This window comes from Stegodyphus dumicola, chromosome X1 (genome assembly GCF_044657685.1).
Source record: "Stegodyphus dumicola isolate Sdum_Otavi_A_Nest chromosome X1, ASM4465768v1".
NCBI lineage: Eukaryota > Metazoa > Arthropoda > Arachnida > Araneae > Eresidae > Stegodyphus > Stegodyphus dumicola.
The window spans coordinates 229,162,433-229,184,468 of NC_140780.1; the positions used below are offsets into that span (position 1 = coordinate 229,162,433).

The 22,036-nt window shown below is 36.8% G+C and overlaps 1 protein-coding gene across 4 annotated transcripts in view; it reads right to left on the minus strand.

Moving 5' to 3' along the window:
* Positions 1-338: 338 nt before the first annotated feature.
* The window catches only part of LOC118183438 (glutamate receptor-like), a 111,556-nt gene continuing 89,858 nt past the window's right edge, over positions 339-22,036 (minus strand). For all 4 annotated transcript variants that reach the window (XM_085806990.1, XM_085806989.1, XM_085806991.1 and 1 more), the window contains 3 exons: positions 14,028-14,251; positions 10,303-10,559; positions 339-730 (listed from right to left, as the gene is read on the minus strand). In XM_085806990.1, the coding sequence (XP_085663116.1) occupies positions 433-730; positions 10,303-10,559; positions 14,028-14,251 (779 nt within the window). In that variant the 3' untranslated portion in view covers positions 339-432. The remainder of the gene's footprint in view (positions 731-10,302; positions 10,560-14,027; positions 14,252-22,036) is intronic.

The window sequence follows — 22,036 nt, forward strand, 5'->3', positions numbered from 1 at the left end:
TACGTATTTAGTTACATACTACGTTCGCATAAGCTCTTAATGAAGTTATATCGAAATCATTCCAATTTTATTCAGTTATTCCGATATAACTTCGTCAAGCAAAGAAGAAACTACCATTTTATTAAAGAGTGTAATGGAAAACTTTTCTGCCAACTGTTTTACCTGAGTTATTCGGAAAGAAATCTTAGAAAGCTGGTAAATAGCATTCAAATCTACAAACATGTAGCAGATCAGACACGAAGGTAGAAATATAGATTTCAATGGAAGAAAATAACTAATATCCTTTAAAATATCAAGAACTGTTACAAAAATGCTATTAAGCACCAAAGTAACGGAAATGGAACCAAGCATGTATACACAATTTATTTTCGAATAAGAAATTTTATATTAAAACATTTAATTTCTTGAAATTTTATACTAAAATTCTATTATTTATAATTCTGATACAATATCGGATGTTACTGATTTTCTTATTGATCCAGAAGGAGATTTATTAACAGCTCTCCTGTACAAAACTTCCGAAATCAAAACTAGTGTGGCTATAGAATGCCCAATAGTAAGGAGGATAAAAGCTCCTTGTAAATGATTAACAGTCAAAGCATGACTTTTGGATTCAATCTCCGTCTCCTCCACTTTAATTTCGCCAGAAAACACAACATCTATCATTCTTCTTGCTAAGATATCTGATCTCCACTTGGCAATCAGTCCTCGCTCTGCCAAACGCCGCAATCTGGAAACAAAGTACATTAAATTAAAAAACAAAGAAATAAAAGATTCAGAAAGACATCTCAGAGCGGCAAGAGGCATGTTAGGTGGATTGCAGTTTACTATGACAGCTAGCGTCGAAGTTTATGGTGAAGGAACGTCATTGAAATTTCTGTAACATAGTGCAAGAGAAAAAATTATAAATTTAATCATTTCATTTAGTGCAATGATATTCTTACTATTTTTTATATTAACTAGAAGAAAACATAAATATTAATTTTAAAGATTTTCTATAAGGTATTTATAAAATTATTTCCAAAGATCTTTTTAAAAAGATACTACAGGGATTTTCTTTGTTTGTGTGGTATTTTCTTCCTCCTTACTGCGTGCCTTCGTGGTGTAATTGGAGCACCTCGGGTTAGCATCAGGAGGTCCAGTGCTCGAATCCATGTGAGGACAATACACATTTTTCACGTCTCCTACTTCTAAAAAAAAAAAAAAATCTGAAAGGTTTCAGATTTTAAATTACGTCCAAAGGGGCGTTTTTTAACGTTTTGTGTGTTACCTTTATTTATTAAATATCACGTTCTTCGCACTTAAACCATAAAATTCAGTTCAATAGCAATGTCGCAAATAATTTAAAAATGGGCATATCTTTTGAATTTCCGATACACAGTTGCGCGCTGGAGATAAAAATTGCTCGCTTTTATCATTGAGTTTGTTAATCAAATATTCGTTAAAGTGTTACAAAATATGAAATCGATAAAAAAACAAATTCCAAATTGAAAATTTGGTCTTCCACATGCCCATATTCGTAGGAGGATTACGTCATTCAAAATTCGATGGTTCTATGTACCGTTGTTTTATCACAATGCGAGAAATGTACATACATTTACGGAGATTTCTCTCCGTAAATGTTCAGTGCCACCGCTTGTGGCGAGGGGATGGCACTGGGTGGAATAGGCGAAGTACGTCGGGAGTGTATACTCCTGGTAGGGCCACCCTAGGCGTGAAGGCTATTCCATTATACCCAGCTAAAGCCTACAGGCATCTGAGCCAAGTCAGTCCTCTACCATTGGTGTTCGGGTCTCACGACTTACAGAGGATGCCCTTTTCCTCCACCCATGAGTCATGAAGCTTTTTAATGTGATCCATACTGCATCGCCCATCGCGCAGGTTCAAAAGGGGCGCGTTCGAGGTTTAGGAAGAGGACCTCATCCGAAAAATAAGCTACAGTCTCCTAGATTACGAACTCTTAAAATTATCCAATGTAATGTCAATGGTATTTCAACTTTGGCAGCGAAATCTAAACTTGACCAAATACTGAAGTTGGCTGAAGACAAGGGAGCTCAAATTATCGCTCTACAGGAAACTAAACTGAAAGAGAATTCTCAACTAAAAGTTAAGGGATACAACATCATCCGTTTAGATAGACAAGCGAAAGGAGGCGGTGGACTTGTTTTCCTTATCAGAGACACTAACTACCGTATTTATGCGAATCTAATGCGCCATCGAATCTAATGCGCATCCCTATTTTAAAACTAAATAATAAAAAAATTGTTTGTCGGCGAATGTAATGCGCATCAATGGTATGAGGAATTTATTGAATCTTATTTTATACAAACATGGATTTGTATATAAACTATCAATCAATGGTATGATAATTTTATTTAAATTTAGATACCATATTTTATACAACAATGGATTTATACATAAAGTAGCACAACATAGAATTAACCTATTAGTGGGCTATTGTTATGTGAAAAAATCATTGTTAATTACCACTACCGTATATACGGTACCTATCGTAAAATATGAACATGAAAATCGTAACATTTCTATAGCTATCAGTTTCTACAAACCGTGATTAATAGTAATCGTCTTTATTCACTAATGTTTTCATCACTGGAATCCTCGCAGCTCTCTTCGTCAGAAGCAGATTCATTTCTTCTTTCCTCATCGTCATCCTCGGCGTTCCAGAGCACGTCATCTTCACTGCCATTCAATGAATTTGAAATGAAGCATTTCTTGAAAGATTTCGCAATCATTGGATCTTCGATGCTTTTCCAGGCAGCAGAAACCCAGTGTGCAACAATGTGCGGTGCAGTACGCTGAATGTTTCCTATCGGGTTCAATTCACGGTTTGGCTCACAAAACCATTTTTCGTACTCCGCCTGAACGCACCTCATAAAAGGTTTTTTTATACTAACGTCCAGTGGTTGTAACACAGACGTCATCCCTCCAGGAATGATTACAAGATCACTGCCTAGGCTGCGCGTGTTCTTTTTCACGTCGTCGGTGAGATAACCACGAAATGCGTCCAGATAAAGCATTGATGGTGGATTGAAGAGCCCACCGAGACGGCGTTCCCATACATTTCGGAGCCAATCAAGCATTAATGATTCCGTCATCCACCCCTTCTCTTGGTTTCGAATCAGGACATCATCTGAGAACAGCTTTTCATTCTTAGGGTTTTAAGGCTTGTTTTCCGTTTGAAGATTAAGAAAGGGGGAAGTTTGCACCCGTCTGCTGTTATTGCCAGCATCACTGTTACGCGTTGTTTTACACATCCCCAAGTTTTAATGATAACTTCCTTAGTCCCCTTCTCCGTAATGGTGTAGTTATGAGGCATATCAAACCAAATTGGCGTCTCGTCAGCGTTGCCAATTTGCCCCATTGAAAAATTCTTTTCCTTCCGAAGTGTGATGACATACCGCTGAAATGTTAGTAGTTTTCCCTCAAAATCTGAAGGAAGCTTTTGGCATATTGTTGTACGGCGTCTTAGAGATAAGCCCATCCGTTTCATAAACCGATCCACCCATCCACGGCTAGCCTTAAACTCTTGTTTCGGTATTCCAAGAACTTCAGCCTCCTCTTTTGCTTTATTTCTTATGGTGTCACTAGTCACAGGTTGTTCATTTTTCTTCCTTTCACGTACAAATTCCAAAACTTTTTCTTCAATTTTAGGGTGTCTTCCTTTGCGAGAGCCAGTGAATTTCTTTCTACTAGCTTTAGTTGCAAACAGTGCCAATTTCTGTTGCCGCCACAAGCGAACACTGCTCTCAGCTACGTTGAACTCTCTTCTGCCTTTCTATTGCCATTTTTTTCAGCATAAAGAATTACTTTACGTTTGAAAGTAGCGTCATATGACATTCTCCTCTGTTTGCCCTCTCTTTCATGACTACGTACTCTGCAGTTTGTATCCTTTATGCAATAATGTGTCAACGATAAATGTAACGGTAAATCTAGTCGACAAATACAGTAATCCATTGTTACGATTTAAATTTGGTTGACGTCATCGGCGAACTTTGCACTCGAATCTAATGCGCACCCCAATTTTGAATATTACATTTGGCCAAAAACGATGCGCATTATATTCGCGTAAATACGGTATATTTCCAAAAGTTATAATGTACCCACTGGTTCAGATTTAGAGTTGCAAGGCGTCACTGTTTTGTTGAGAGGTGAACTACTAAACATCTTTAATTTATATCACCCTCCCAACATTGGTAATCTGCCTGGAGTCCTTGATAATCTTTTATCTGGAAATACTCGTTTAATCTTTGGATTATGGTAACTTGGCGATTTTTTGGCGAAACTTTGGCGACAAACCCTGCTACAGCAACCTGGTAGTTTTTGTTTGGACGCCATTTTGTTTTCACGAAGTAAAGGCATTTTTTTTAACTCAACATTTTTTCCCCTACAATCTGCTAGTCGAATTACGCTTATGCTACAACTTTTATGGAACAAAAGTGCTTATTCATAAGTAGGTGCGAAATTGGGAGAAAGTGCAGGATCGCAAACTACTTGCCGCGTTTTTAAGAATTGCACATACACAGTATCCATGTACACGTCTACCTATTTTCACTTAAAAAAACATCCCAGGATTGCACAAAAATGGCATTGCGCACACTCTTGACTTTATCCATGTACACTGCTAAAGTCCTAGCTAGTAACCTTTATCGCCTTACCAAAATGTCGCCAAACTACCTGTTACCATATTCCAAAGGTTAGCCAAATACTCTACTTCTGGGTGATTTAAATGCTAAGCACCCAGCGTGGGGTTGCTCTTCCCAGAACCAGAGAGGACTTAATCTTCTTCATTCTGTTGATGACTCAGGTTTCATGATCCGTAATGATGGTACACCAACGCATTCTTCATATAGCTATAACACGTCTGAAGCCCTTGACCTGTCTATAGTAAGCCCCACTATCTTTCCAAATTGCACCTGGACAGTTATGAAGAATATTGGGAGTGATCATTCTCCAATATTAATTAAAATAAAGAAGAAACAGTGTACTTTCCTTAATCGTAAAAAATATTGGAATTTTGCTAAGGCAGACTGGAAGGCATTTGGTGATCTTGTTGACACCCTGGCTGAACCTAGCATTCATTCAAGTGACCTTGATACTAACTGGATTACTTTCAAGCATATGCTCTTTGGGGCAGCTAAAAGAACTATACCTAGAGGAAGAGTAAAGCTTTTTAATCCTTACTTTACTCATGATTCGCCGGTTTTGCAGCCTTTGCTCCAAAAGAGAGAGAACCTGCGACTCGAATTAAAAAACAATAATACAGAGCAAAACAAGACAGAGATGAACAAAGTCAATGCAGAAATAAAAAGAACTTATGTGCTACTTAAGAGGAAAAAATGGATGGATATATGTGAGGGACTTGATGCTAGATCATCTGACACGAAATTGTGGAAATTGATCAAAAATATTAGCAGTGAACAACCTCAGATAAAGAGATATAATACTATCTTAGATACGGATGGCAACATCCCTGTAGACGAAAAAGCTGCAGCTGATCTCCTCGGGGCACATTAGCAGGAGATAAGTGAGATGACTTTTACAGAAGTTGATAAAAAAGTGAGAAAAAGGTCTCGAGATCTTGCACATGGATGTCGTAGTGCTGTCTCGGGCAATACCCTTTTCATTAAATCCTTCTCCATGCATGAATTGGAAATGGCACTTGGGGATCTTGACTTGACCAAAACTCCTGGAGCTGATGGTATCCATGGCCAGATGATTGGGCATCTTGGCACTCATGCAAAAAAGAAATTTCTGAATATAGTAAATCAATCTTGGAGTCTAGGACGTCTCCCTAAAGAGTGGAAAAGAGCCACAATTAAACCTGTTGAGAAACCTGGCCAAACCGATGGATCTCCTGGGAGCTTTAGACCCATTGTCCTAACCAGCATTGCATGTAAAGTCATGGAAAAAATGATCATGGGGCGGTTGCTCTTTCACCTGGACACCCACGACCTCCTTCCAAAAGAACAATACGGTTTCAGAAGAGTTCATAGCACCACTGATTAATTGGTCTATCTCAGCCAGAAGATTAGAGATGCCCAAAACAAACGACCTACCAATCATACCGTGGCTGCTTTCCTAGACTTGTCAAAGGCGTTTGACCGTGTCTGGAAACATAAACTAATAGTTAAACTCTACGAAGATTTTGGCATCAGGGGTAAAGCCTTGATTGGATCGCAGATTTTTTTAGAAATAGATTGATAAAAGTAAAGCTTAATTCCACTCTGTCAAACACCTTTAAATTGAGCCAAGGCGTTCCCCAGGGTTCTGTGTTGAGCCCAATTCTTATCTGCCTGTATTTGGCTGGAATTGAGAAGATTATATCAAGAAGATGTGAGGTTGGTCTATTTGCGGATGATATTGCCCTTTGGAGCTCTGGCCCAGATGTGAGTTCAATTGAGACCAATATAAATTTTATCCTTGAAGAAGTGTGGAAATTCTCGAAAGACCACAAATTGAGTTTTAATCCAGCTAAATCTATTGTTAGTATTTTTACCACCAATAGTTAGATTTATAATTATCATCCAAAGGTTTTTATGAATAATTTGCCTCTTACATATGACAAACATCCAAAATATTTGGGCTTCGTTCTCGATCCAGAGATCACTAGTAACAAACATGTGGATGCGCTGGTTTCTAAAGGCAGGAAACGCCTAAACATTCTGAAGTATATCTCGGGACGTGATTGGGGAACCGATGCTTGCACTTTGAGAACTACTTACTTAGCTATCATACGTCCTATTTTGGAATACGGTTTCCCCGTTTACTGTTGTGCCTCTTCCACCAACCTCCAGAAATTGGAAAGAGTCCAACTCAGTGCTTCTCGCATTATAACTGGCTTGCGCAACAGTTGCCCGAATAAAATTGCGTTGTATGAAACAGATCTTCAACCCCTCAGTCTAAGAAGAAATGCAGGCCTCGTAAAATATTATAATAAACTTCTCAGTTACGGCTCCCAGAATAGAACTTCAGAATTTCTGCAGCACTGGAGTAATAACCAAAGACCTAAAAGAAAAATAGTCCACTTTCTCAAATTGAGTATGCTGGTATAATTGACCGTAATTTCGAGCAGCATTCCTTGAAGCAATGTTTAGATCCGTCTGAGGGACTCCCTGGAGTCGGGTTCCATGCGGAACTTTCGTGTAGAGTTTCCAAGAAAAATTATATTCCGGCCTTGTTACGACAATCTGCCTTGGAAACTATACATGCACTTCCCGCTGAAGCTACCCTCATCTATACTGATGGGAGTAAAAGCGAGGACTCTCGCTCCGGTAGTGTTGTTGTCATTAAATGCACAAATGGAAATATTGTTAAAATAAAGAAAAGAAATTCTGACTTCAGTTCGGTTTTTAAGAGTGAGATTATAGCCATCGAAGAGGGAATAAATGCTGTTTTGTACTTTACAGATCTTAAGGCAGTATGGATTTTGTCTGACAGTCGTAGCGCTATGAAATATCTTTCAAACTGGCAAAGAGTTGGTGATAGGGCCGGAACCGCAATTCTTAGCAAACTTAGGCAGGTTTCGTCACTCTGTGAAGTGCATCTTCAGTGGATTCCTTCCCATGTTGATATATGGGGGAATGAAATGGCAGACATTCTGGCGAGGGAGGCTTCTGAAGAACCTTTGCCAATTATCAATTCACTGACATATCTTTAACTGCATTACATTAGAAGACTTGCTGACAGGCAGATATGGGTCGTTCCCCCGAGTCATCCCTGGTATCAAGTATCCCAATTTGTTCTAAGTGTCATAATGCACCCGCATCACCGGCACATATCCTTGAGTGCCTTTTGGATTTGTCTCTCGTGGACCTTTACGGGTCTCCCAAGCTAGTTTTCGATTTTCTAAAGGTGAATGGACTCATGGACCTCGTCTAGTATATTCCTAGGCATGGAGATTAGTAAAAACAACAACAACGGAGATTTCTCATTATTTAATTTATTCAAATATAATGCAGGACTCTGTCATTTGGTGGCAACAGTTTGAAAAGTGAAACGGACATTTATAGTGATTCAACGCAACATCGAAAAACGAAAACAATAGTCCTTCAGGGACAAAGTCCCTTTGGACTAAAAATATCTGAAAGGTTTCAGATTTTAAATTACGTCCAAGGGGGCGTTTTTTTAACGTTTTGTGTGTTACCTTTATTCATTAAATATCATGTTCTGCGCACTTAAACATTAAAATTCAGTTCAACAGCAATGTCGCAAAAAATTTTAAAATGAGCATATCTTTAGAATTTCCGATACACAGTTCGGCGCGCTGGAAATAAAAAGTAAAGTGTGTTGCCATTGCTCGCTTTTAAATCGTTGAGTTTATTAATCAAAAATTCGTTAAAGTTTTACAAAATATGAAATCGTTAATAAAACATGTAACAAATTTCAAATTTGGGCTTTCAGATGCCCATATTCGCAGTAAGATTACGTCATTCAAAACTGAATGGCTCTAAGTACCGTTGTTTTATCACAATGCGAGAAACATACACACATTTATGCAGATTCTTCATTATTTAATTTCTTCAAATACAATACAGTATTTGGTGGCAACAATTTGCCACCAGCCTTTTAAAGTTTTCAACGCAAAATCGCAAAACGAAAACAATAGTCCTTCAGGGACAAAGCCCCTTTGGGCTAAAAAAAAAATCCGTACGATACTACAGGTTGAATTTAACAGTGATAAAATATATTTAATAACTAATAACGACAAACAAATACTATATATTTAATAATAATATGATTGTATTACATGCTGTTTATTATTACTTTACAGTAGAATAGTTATTACCCATTCAGTAGATTAGGAAATCTGAGAAAATAACGCATTATCTAAAGAATTCTTACATTTTGAATTCTGTGATGAACATACACACATTTATGCAGATTCTTCATTATTTAATTTCTTCAAATATAATACAGGGTGATAGTATTTGGTGGTAACAATTTGCCACCAGCCTTTTAAAAGCGACATTGCTGTTGAACTGAATTTTAATGTTTAAGTGCAAAGAACATGATATTTAATGAATAAAGGTAACACACAAAAAGTTAAAAAAACGCCCCTTTGGACGTAATTGACGTTTTTAATCTTATATCTTTAATGCTGAGTACTACAATACATACCTTTTTTTAAAATATAATGCGTGCTTTCTTATACGTTATTTTATGTAAATTAAGCAGTTTTTATGATTTCGATCTTTACTATATCTTCTCCTTTGCACTAGCCCTCACTAGGATGCTAAAGAATGTTTAAGGTACATTTTTGAGTGTTTTAGAGGTAGACCTTTTGGCAAAGATACTTGCAACTTTATTTGCTACCGCTCAGCTCTGCCAGTTAATATTCCCGTATTAGTTGTTTGCTAGCCAACATTCAAGATGGAAATTTTGAAATTAGCTTTGTAACATGTAAATGAAGTGCAGCGTGACTGAAGAAGTTAACATTGCCACGGATGTTGATGACGACACTCACTAGAGCAAGAACATTCAACTTCTTAAAACCCAATTTTACAAGGGGATAATTACTTCTTGTGGGCCTATTCATAGTAGCTCTCTGCTGGATCCGCGAAAATGCCAAGTAATGGAAGACCTTTCATCGCGAACAGAGTTAATGAAATTCAAGAAATTAAAATTCAGAAAAAATACAAAATCTGAACTGAGAAAGTGAATTCAGATATACTGATTTTCGTATTTTTTTACGTTTCATTTTCAATGCCCTGTATACAAGGTACATTTTTAATGCCCAAAGTTTTTGTAAGGTAAAGGAAATATCAAAAGTTAAAAATTATAAAATTAAGAGTATATTAAACTAATACTAAGCCAGTCCAATTTTAAATCAGACAGAACATAACTGCTCCTTCAAAACTGCAATCCATTAAAAAGCTTGAATAAAGGAAAAAGCATCCAAAAATTAAAAATAAATTTTTGCTTTTATACATATCTCTAAACCTTTATGAACATATCAGTTATATGGTACTTCTCCCGCCTTCTTAGGGAGCCTTCGTGGTGTAGTGGTCTGCACGTTCAGCGAGTAGTTGAGAGGTCCGCGGCTCGATTCCCGGCGAAGGCGTTGCTAATTTTTCACCTTGTCTGCTTCCAAAAAATACCTAATGTCTCTACACAGTTAAAAGGTAGAGATAAAAAAAATTAACTATATTTAAAGTTTAAAGTAGTCTATTAGTGCAGAGAAAGATAAGTTTTCTCTCTTTTCCCTAGGAAGCGCAATACGAGGTCCGTTTCCTTCTTCACGAGGGGGGATTTAATTAAAGAAACCAAAATGCAGATATTTACACAATGTTGAATTCTTTCAAATATTTGAAATCCTTGGAGGCAGCAATTCCTATATAATTGGCTTGGAAGACATCATGCATCTGTAGTTTCTCGAATTCGCCTTGGAATGAATCGTATGTACAACCAAATTTGTTGGCAAAATAAACGAAATTCTCCATCAAAACTTTCCGGAAACCTTCTTCGTGGGTTCGAACTTTCGATTCAGGGACACGATTAATGGTTTCCTGGAACAGACGGCCATGCTTCACATTTCCAACCTTTTAAAATGAAAAACATAGGTTAGCTCTTAATTCATTATTAATTGGTGTTTAAAGAACGCAAAATTGCAGAAAATACAAATTGCACACTAAGATACTTGCCATGTATGTACGCAAGTCTCCCAAATTTATAAGGATGTACATCCCATTTTGCAAAGTTATCACCACAGGCTCAAACAGCTCAACTTACAGTGGTATCCATAATTAAAACATGCGTAGCTGAAAGTAGGTAAATATGCAAATTTCCGATTCTTTTGTTTAGAGGTTATGAAGTGCTTCGAGAGCAGATGAATGCAAATTAGCATGACCTACGAACTGTGTTTAATCTGAACCTGAAAGTACAAAATTACTAACGGAAAATTTTCAGTATGTTTCAAAGACATCCTTTTGGTTATGTTCCTAGCGCAAGGATTTTAAAAAAGCTGAAAAAATATCTCATAATCACCAAAGTTCTGTGGAGTTTAGAATAATGCAAAGTATTGCTTCTAAGTTTTACACAGTATTTTAATTCACTAGAATGTGTTTCAGTTGCGGAAGTTAGCCCTTCTTCAACAACTATTTAAGAAAATAATTATTTATAACTAACAGCTGAAGACAATCTACATTACCCTGCCAAGCAGTTTGCAAGTCGACTATATTTCAATATAGGAGTAACAACAATATTTTGTCAAACTGTGTTCCGACCTATGAATTACGTAAAACCGTATGCTGGAAGACCGATCATCTGCTTATTCCTTAACCAGATCGTACCGCAAAACGCGTTTGCAGTGGAATCAGATCCACTGAAATTGGACTATGCACCCTCTGCGCCAGTATTTTATTGTCCGATGATTCAGTCTGCAATCGGATTCCAGATGTCTATTCCTCTGGTGTGAAAAGGGTGAGGCGTATTAGCAGAAAAGTATACAAGAGAAGTATCATTATGGTAGTGTTAAGGTGATGGTGTGTTAAATGGACGACTATATGTGCTGAGAAAAGGCATTATGACTGTTAAATACTAACTGTCTTTCTTGTATGATTAATGTTTGCGACACATTTGGAGATATCTTGTTCTTGGCGCTGGTCTTGGCGCATGTTGGCTAGAACGCCACTCATGTAAACTAAGCACTTGCGGAATTTTTTTTCGCCGACAGTGGCACGCAAGCATTTAGACATACTCTTCCTTTTATTACATGTAGAGATTATGAAGAAGAGTTCACAGTCCTTTGCCAGAAAACAAGCAAGTTCTAATCCGTGCTCTAGAGGCGGAAAGGAAATATCTGCCTCAAGAACTAAATCACCAAATAATTGGCTTGCCAAAATTGGCGTTGTAATTATAGCATAATTAATGGTGTATATATATTCCCTATTGAAATATCAAATTGCCTGGGCGGTAGTTAACATTTTTAAATCGTATTTCGACTATGCTCTTCTCCAACAAGCGAGGTTTTCCAAAATAGGTCTGCTTTGATTTGTTATTTAATTTACTTTGTACTAGTGTGGAGGGGATGGTTATGGTTATTGGAATATGATAAAGCCCACAAGAGCTACCTTCCTAAGGAGAGGAATTCTTAAGAAAAACTGGTACTTATTCATGTTATACATTGAAAAGACCATGAAAAACCAATAATGCAGCCAGCCCGTTCGCCTGGGATCGAATCCCGGTCGAACTCCCCTATTTAGCAGTCTTTCATCCACTGATAAGCGTTACGTGTGGGGAAATAAGTAGCTTGCCATTATTTGGTAGCTTATCATATGTTATTTTCTGTGTTCACTCAAAAGTGTCACTTATCCTGTAGTTTTGGTCATGTGTATTGAAGGCTTATGATTATTTAGCTTAATTAAATAAAATGTTGATATGGGGAAAGCTATTGGGTTGTCTGAAAAGTCATGATGCATTTTTTTATGTTCTTCAAAGGTCCTTTATTTACATAATGAACAATTATCAGTCAATAGTACATTGCCCGTTTTATTCGATAGCTTTTTACTTTCTTTTAATCAGCTTCGCAATTCTTCATTCACAAATGAACCTAGGTTTATCAGCGGAAAGCTGAACAAGATGCTGATTTACGGTCTAATTTGAGTTAAATATTATACCACGAAAGAAATTTTCAAGAAAGGGCGAAACAAGTAAATGTCTGAGGACAATCAAACAAGTATAATAACCGTGGCATAACTTTTCATCCAAACTCCAATATTTTTTTTCAGGTGATCAAACTTAGATCGAGCCTACGTGGCTCCCTCTAGTTATCATCATGTCAACGATTTATGCAATTTATGCACTATCTAAATTTTCCTGATGTGGAGGTACGTTGTTTTGAACTATAGGCACTCCGTAATAGATAATCATTAGCATTGGCCAACGGCATTTACTACCATGGATTGCCAAGACGATGGCTGGTTATAAGAATCACGGAACTTCCAGCAAGATGGATTGGTCGAGGTGGTCCGATAACTTGGCCACCAAGATCACAGTCTCTCTTGTGTTTGGACTTTTCCCTGAGCGGCCACATGAAAAGCTTAATCTACCCCGAATGCTCCCCCTCCGTTGAAACAAATATGGATCTAATCGTCAGGTTCGCCGTTGTTGCCGGTGATACTCAGGAAATGCTTAGTGTCTTCGCAAATGCGCCTCAGTCCCTCCTATCGCGCAGGTTTAAAGCCTGCATTATAGCTGGAGGAAGGTCTTTTGAGCATGTACATTGATTATATTCCTGTTAATAAAATGTTTTCTGAAGTATCCCCTCTCATTCTTGTGTTAATTCTTTAAATGTGGCAGTGGAAAGCTACTCTTTAACTTCTCACCGCTTGCGTTCCGACCATACATTTCTTTGACGAATATTGCTCTTTTTAGCTAGCTGTTTTTTTTACCCCCTAAAGTTTTCCCCACTTGTTCAGATTCACTTTGTCTAATACATATGCTATTTAATACTTCAGAATCAGTTTTCGTGTTTTCTTCTGAAAATGATGACCATTAGGCCTTTTAAGTATTATCTTGTTATGTGTCTTATAATCGTGTAAAAATGCACGGAAATTCAAGGTCTTGCGCGCTTTTTCTTAAATATTACTGCATAAAGACGATGTTTTAACGAATAACGTGTATGCCACTTTCCTTTTTATAAAATCCTGTTTAAATTTAATTGTAAATAATTTCTAGTAAAACATTAATCTATTTAAGGTATAATTTTTGCATTCTTCTTCCGATTTTCATAAGATCACGCTTTTTAAATAATATAAATGTTGGGATTATTTTAACATGTATTAAAAATATTATGAAATCTTTATTCAAATCTATTTATTGATTCATCAGCTTGCATTGTTACTTAATCAATAAAAAATAAATGCAGCTTAAGTTAAGTACTTTTCGGGTATTGAACAAATATTGCGCTGCAAAATATCCTTAGAAATATATCAATTCAAATATTCAGGTTCAGTGAAGGACGATAATAAAAACGGAATAATAAGGAACACATTATGATAATTACTTACCAGCAACGATTCCGCCAAAGAGTGAATTTTAAATGCTATTTTAACGTTTCTCTTAGTAATGGCTGAAGCTAAATCTTCCAGTGTTGCAATGCTAGGTTCTTGATTTGGAAAAGTTAAAAAGCCAATCAAAGTACCACCATAACTCACTTGTAACACAAATGTTGACATAATCCACATACAAAAGAATCCTAATGTAGCGCCTTTCATTGTCGATAACTTGACGCCTATAATTAAATACATAAAAGGTGGACATGCTTCTTGTAATGTAGCTTTTATTTACACACACTTTTTATAATGATTGCGCAAATTTAGTAAAATGAAGCAGAATAACTTGACAAGCATTGGGCAAAATATTAAGAAATAAAGTCTTAACGTAAGATGTTTAAGATTTTGTTGAAGTATATGAATTGTGATTTCTATAGTATAGCGTACATCATGCAGTAACAAATTATAGTTCGTTAATACCTGTCGAGGTCTGGTAAATATTAATTCATAATGTATTCAATCTATTCATTATAATCAGTCTGTAAAATTTATGATTTAAATTTTACTAACAATTACTTTTATCTTTATTTATTCCTTTTATGCCTTGTTCCATCACGTACTCCGGCACGTTCAGTTCAGAAGGTTACGCAAATTATAGGGCAAGCAATGTAAGTTTAACTAGAAAGGAAATTGTAAACGCGGATTCTAAGTAGAATTTTCACTTTTGGTACTGCCGCCTGCTTGAAGAGCTGCCGATCAGTACAAAAGATCAGCACTTGACGTTGGTCGTTTTTTGGCTTATGTAGTTTATTTCATATGTTTTCTCAGACTACGCTATCTACATTTGAAATTTAACTTTCCATTATGAGAATTCAAATACCCATAAGTCGCGGAGTTTTGTCTATCGCGCAAGCTGTGCCTTTCTATCCAATAAAGACTTACATAAGCAGGTTATTTTAACCATCTTTAGATTTTTGATTTGTTTCAGACTAATGGATAATTCGCTGTCACTCTAGTAGGTCTGAAGAACTTTGACAGAAGCTTCTAGATACAGTAGAACCTTACAAGTTGAATAATGCCATGTATATGCATGAATACATACAATGAGTATATATGTGGCATTATTTAACTTTCCAAAAATGTTAGGGCTGCTATTTTGTGCTTAGTTAGCAGTGTAGGAGACTGCTGTTTCAGATAGACGATTACGCAACGGCTGGGTAAAGTCGCAGAAGGAGCGCAGTTTGTTGATTGGAATATTTTTATTATTGTTAGCAGAGAATTACTCCAAATTCAGGAGTAATTCACTGAATTACAGAACAATGGAATAAACGGGATCGGCAATGTCGTGCGATACTAAATTTATTTATCGAAGACAGCCAAATAATTCACGTTAAACATGAAACTACTGCTAATGCCACCTAGTAAAAACTCAGGCAGATACATAAAAGGTCTAATCTCTTAAGTAAATCATTTCTTTTGTGAAAGCTTTACAGTTTGAAGCTTGAGGAAGACGGAAATATGCAAACACATATAAATACATTACTGGAGTTAGTCGATGAACTCAAATCAATAGGTAAGAACATAAAAGACGAACACGTTTCGGCACTTTTGCTTTGTTCAATGCCTAGTTCTTAGGATATGCTCATTACGGCTCTTGAAGCCAGATCAGAATCGGAACTGAATCCAGAATTCTTAAAAGAGAAATTAATTGACGAATTTAACAGAAGAGGTGAAAATAATTAATCAGATTCAAAGGCATTTAAAGCCTCATTTCAAAACAAGAGAGAAAAGTTTTCCTCATATTGTCATAAAAGTAACCATTTTAAATCAGAGTGTCATCATCTAAAATCGAAACAAAAAAATGAACCGCGCCAAAACTCGAAGAAAACACGCGTGGATTCTAAAACACGCCAAGCAAAGAATGCTCGTAACCTCGCGACGAATCAACAAGAAACAAAAATTAAAACACCGGAAATCGAATTCAGATGGGATGCCGTCGTTCTGTCTGCTGACAGCACCATAGATCAATCACTGGAGAGTTTTATTTTCGATAGCGGAGCAAGTAACCACATAGTAAATAATAAGAAATATTTCACGGACTTCCAAGCCCTAAATCCGTCAGGTATTATAACTACGAATGGGCAATGTATTAAATCAACGGCGATAGGAACTGTCCGTTTTAAGACATTAAATGCTAAACAAAAAATAACTGAAGTTCTCTTATCGGAAGTTTTATACGCTCCTGAATTAGAAGCGAATTTAATCTCAATTAAGAAAAAAACGGGAAAAAAGACTTTCGGTTCTGTTTGAAGGAAATAAAGGTATGATCATGAAATGAGATCAGATTATTCTAGAATGTCATGCAATTAACAATCTTTACCAAATTAAGCCAATCGACAGGAATAATGAACCATCAGGCTCATGTAGCATTTCAGTGCAAAAATGAGAACTGTGTTCATCTTTGGCATAGACGCCTCGGTCACAGAAACAATGACGCGATCAAACAATTTGTAAACAAAGAACTCGCTGAAGGAACTAAGCTAGATAATTGTAAACATGATACCAAATGCATTCAGTGTACAAAATGTAAACTAACTGATTTCCCGTATCCCAAAGAATCGAAATACAGAGTATATAAACCGCTAGAACTCGTTCACACTGATGTTTTAGGCCCAGTACAAACACCGTCTGTCAGTGGATACTTGTACTTCGTAACTTTTATTGATGATTACATCAGGTTCACAATGATTTACCTAATTAAAAAGAAACATGAAGTAATTTCTAAACTAAAATAATTTATTGATCTTACAAACAATAAATTTGGGAGAAAGGCAAAAATGCTAAGAAGTAATGACGGTGGTGAGTACACAAGTAAGAAACTTGAAAAATATATTATAAAATATGGTATAAATCACCAGCTTACCGTACCGTATTGTCCAGCACAAAATGGAGTCAGTGAACGCAAAAAGTAGGTCTTTGATGGAGATGACAAGATATCTTTTAGCTGACTCAGGTCAATCTCACAGATACGGGGCAGAAGCAGTGCTGACTGCAAATTATTTACAGAATCGTATGCCTACAAAACCAAATGCAAAAATGCCATACGAATTATGGAATAACAAGAAACCCAACCTCTTTCATCTGAGGACTTTCGGGTGAAAGACTTTTGTTTACATCCATAAATATAAAAGGAGTAAACTTGATGATACTGCTATAGAAGAAATACTCGTCGGCTACGACAGCAGAAGTAAAGGGTACAAAATTTTAGTCCCTGGAGACAAAATCATAATAAGTCGATCTGTACGATTTATTGAAGACACTGAAACTGACGAGCCTGTAAGCGTCTCTTTAAACCAGGATGAAGAAACTCCTAAGGAAGAAAGCTCGGAACAGGGAGAAAAAAAATAGAAGAACTTGAAAAGGAAGAAATATCAGAATCCGAAGAACCTTTGGAACTCGGAAGATCGAAGAGAGTCACAAAGGGTAAAGCTCCTGATCGCTACGGATTCCGTGCAAAATATCCAGTCTCCTCCGAACTCAAAACCTGGAAGGAAATTCAAACTTTGAAAACAAATGAGAAAAGAAAATGGCTTACAGCTGTTCGAGAAGAAATTAATTCACTAGAAGAAAACACCTGGGAATCAGTTGATTTACCAAAAGGAAGAAAACCAATAGGATGTAAATGGTCTTTCAAAACCAAGCTCAATGCAGAAGGAAAATTTGAAAGATACAAAGCCAGATTAGTCGAAAAAGGATTTAAACAGAAGTTTGAATCCGACTATGATGAAACCTTTGCTCCTGTAATAAAATAAACAATGCTACGAGCTTTCCTATGTGCAGTTTCGTATAAAGCTGGAAATGAAGCTTCAAAACTGGAAATGAACATAAAGTTTGCAACCTAAAGAAATCTATATATGGTTCAAAACAAGCCGCTAGAGCTTGGAATCTGAAATTTGGAAACATACTTCTAAACATGTCATTTAAACAAAGTAAAGCAAACCCATGTTTGTTTTTCAAATCCATGAATGAAAAATTCCCGTATATAATATTATATGTAGATGATATGCTTATAGGAAGTGAAAGAGAAGAAAATGTAATGAAAACAATCCAACAACTGAAACGCTAAATTAGAAATCAAAAATCTAGGAGAAGTCACCTACTACCTCGGCATAAACATCGAAAGAATTAAAGATGGAACCTTTGCCATAAACCAAAAGAATAAAATCGAAGAAATAGCTCAAAAATTTGGACTTCAAAACGAAAAACCAACATATACGCCAATGGAAATAAAGTACTGCAAACTAGAAACTGAAGATGATTTTTTAGAGGATAATACAGAATACAGACAAGCAGTAGGAATATTATTATATATTGCAACAATCAACAGACCAGATATAGCATACGCCATTAATCTACTGAGTAGAAGAAACGAAAAACCTCGGAAAATAGTAGATTGGAATGTTGTCGAGAAAGTCTTTCGATACTTTCGAAAATTACATATACAACTAAAGACTAAGTTGGTCTTTAACAAAATTCAAGAACTTATACTCACTGCATATTCAGATGCAGATTGGGCAAATGACAGAAAAACATGAAAAATCCATTAGTGGATGCATATTCAAACTAGGAAATAACTGCATTTCATGGAGCAGCAAAAGGCAAAATTGCATTGCACTATCTTCAACTGAAGCAGAATATATTGCAGTAGCTAATACAGCAGAAGCGCAATGGCTGTTAAATTTGCTTAAAGATCTAGGACTAAAACAAAATCTACCAATTACTCTCTATGAAGATAACAAGCCATGCATCAAACTATCAACGGAGAAAAATGGCTCCAGAACAAAACATATAGACCCGAAATACCACGGCTTGCGTGAACTTCAACAAAACGCGATCCTGAGCCTAGACTACAGCAAAAGCTCCGACATGTTTGCAGATCTACTCACCCAATTACTAGGCAAGCCTGTGTTCGAGAAACTCCGATAATCGCTGCAAATGGTGATGGTGCAAATGGTGATGCATACCATCAAGTAGGGGGGATGGTATGCAAATAGTGATGGACTGTCGCCAATAGCGCGATAAACAGTGTAATCTGGACATCCCTGCCAAGGAGTTATTTGTGTAACTCGCTTTTTCTTTACACTTACTTTTCTCACCCTTCAGGAAAGAACAGTAATATGACATTCTCTATTCTATAACTCCCTTTTTCAATATGTATTTGGAATACTAACAAATCTTAATCTATTTTCATCTATTAATAAAGTATGTGTTTCACTACAACCTTTTTTTGGATTACAAGTTAATTAATCATGATCTCGCTTGAAATTGCGCTGGATACAAGGTAAGAAGAAATATTTTACTCTCTACTTTTATCAATTTTGTTTTGAAATTTCGAGGCTATTAAAATGTTTTAAAACAACAATTACTCAAGTTACAACAAACTAGTTACAAGAAACAATTACTGTCAAGTTTCCAAATGATAATGCTAATAGACTCGAGGATCCAAACAAAGAAAAAATTTAGAATCGGTTTTAGGATTGAAGTGGGATCTGATATCTGATACATTATTTTGCAATTCCATTTACCATCAATTGCAGATCCTCCCGTTACAAAAAGGAAGATTTTAGCCGTAGCGCAACAAATATATGATCCTTTGAGAATTGTATGCCCATTTACACTGTTGCCAAAATTGCTAATACAAGAATGTTGGAAACAGAAAACAGCATGGGGCGCAGAATTATCGGAAGCTATGACGAAGAAATTTTTAAACTGGCAAAATCAAATAACACGTCCGAAAAACTTCTTTATTCCTAGGTGGATGACGAACAGAATTTCTCCGGGAAAGCAGTGTAGTTTACACATGTTTGCTGATGTCAGCAAGAATGCTTATGCAACTTGTATGTTTATCCGAATAGAAACCGAAGAGCCCGTGTCTTGCGAATTCGTTAGAGCTAAAAATAGGATAACTCCACTAAAGACAATCACAATTCCCATACTGGAACTCCTAGCATGTTTAATTGCTGCTCGTTTAGCTGCTAACGTGAAGACAGATTTAAAAAGACCAGATCTTGAAACACATTACTGGACGGATTCTAGCAATGCCTTAAGTTGGATCAAACGAGATGAGCATTGGAAACTTTTGTCGCCAATAGCACACAGGAAATAAGAGAATTCTCTCATCCTGATGACTGGCATCATGTTCCGGGAAATCTGAATCCAGCAGATATTCCTTCTAGAGAATGTTCTGTTAGATACCTTATTGAAGCAAGGTGGTTAAAAGCACCAGAATGGTTAAAATGTCCAGCAGAGGAAGGGCCAAAATCTCAAATCGTAGCTGAACTATCAAAAGAGAAGGAAGACGGCCATGATCAATACTTAAAACGAGATACGCTGGTACCACAATAGGTTCTGGGATGAAACGTGTCATAACAAATGCCAAGAAGACTAAGTTAGAACGGTTCTATCAAGAATTGACTGTCAAAGAAATAGAACAAGCTGAACTGATACTACTAAAACGCATACAGCAAGAAGCTTTTGGCTCAATAACTAATCCCGTTTTGAAATATCTATATCCTCAACTTGATGAAGATGGTTTAATCCGTGTTACTACACGTCTCATACAACGAGATAACACTAACAGTTTCAAACGGCCAATAATATTGCCTAGCAGACATCCAGTTGTTCCTTTGCTTGTCTTGGAACATCACTGAAGATTGAACCATGCTGGAGTACAGACGTTAATGGCTCAAATGAGAGAAAACTTCTTGATATTAAGATCTACAAAAACTGGTCGGGAAGTTTTTAGATATTGCAAGAACTGTAGAAGATTTGAAGTTTCCAACGCTGAGGTTATGCCTGCCCCTTTGCCAGAAAATCGTGTAAATGCAGCTGCATTTCAAATAACAGGAATTGATTTAGGAGGGCCGTTATACTTAAGAAACGGAGATAAAGCTTGGTTCGTTCTCTTCACAAGCGCTGTGATTCGAGCAGTGCACATAGAGTTAGTACAATCACTGAGCACCGAAACCTTTTGTTTAGCATTTCGAAGATTCATATCGAGAAGTGTTGGTGTATTTAATTATGGCAAAGCACTCGAGGGCTATCTGCCTTAAGGGAGGGATGCCTTCATGGAGTACTTTTTATGGGAAACTAGCTCGTATACACCTTATACATGGGGAAAACCACGAAAACGCCCATGCAGCCAGCCCGTTCGCGGGATTCGAACCTCAGACCGAACTACCAGTGTTCAGCGTCTTTACCGCTCGGCCGCTGGTGGGCTCGTATCGAGAAGAGGAAGATCCTTGTATGTTTATTGTGATAACGGTGCAAATATTGTAGGAACTGATAATATTTTCCATCAAATAGAATGACAAAAGGTACAGGAATTGGCTTCAGTTAAGCGGATTCAGTGGATTTTTCATCCCTCCTACCGCCGTTTGGTGGAGCGGATGGTGGAAGCGACTAATTGGAATGACTAAAAAATCTTAAGAAGAAATCTGGGACGATATCGAATAAATTATGAAGAACTGGCTAGCATTTTATGTGAAGCAGAATACATAATCAATAACCGTCCCTTGACTTATCTGTCAGAGGATGTTGAAGACTTACAACCTTTAACCCCATCTTTATTTTTACGGGAAATGCGTACTGGATCTGTACCTGAATTAGATGTCTTCGATTCGAGGCATTTAATAAAACGTTTTCGTTATCGTCAGAAACTTAATCAAGACCTGATGAAAAGATTTCGGATAGAATACCTGGGTCAATTGAAATCTTACTCCGAGTGCAAACACCCAACCATTCTTAGAGTAGGTGAAGTTGTTCTCATTGGAAGTGACAACAGCAAACGAATAGACTGGCCAATGGGCAGAATACTTTATCCCGAACAATATCAAAATACTCATGTTGCTCTCATAAAAACTATGAATGGCGAACTATTTAGAACTACTTAACTACCAAAGACTTTTTAAGTTGAAGTACCTCTTGAAGTTGAAGACAGTCCAGAACGTTCCATGGTAAAATCT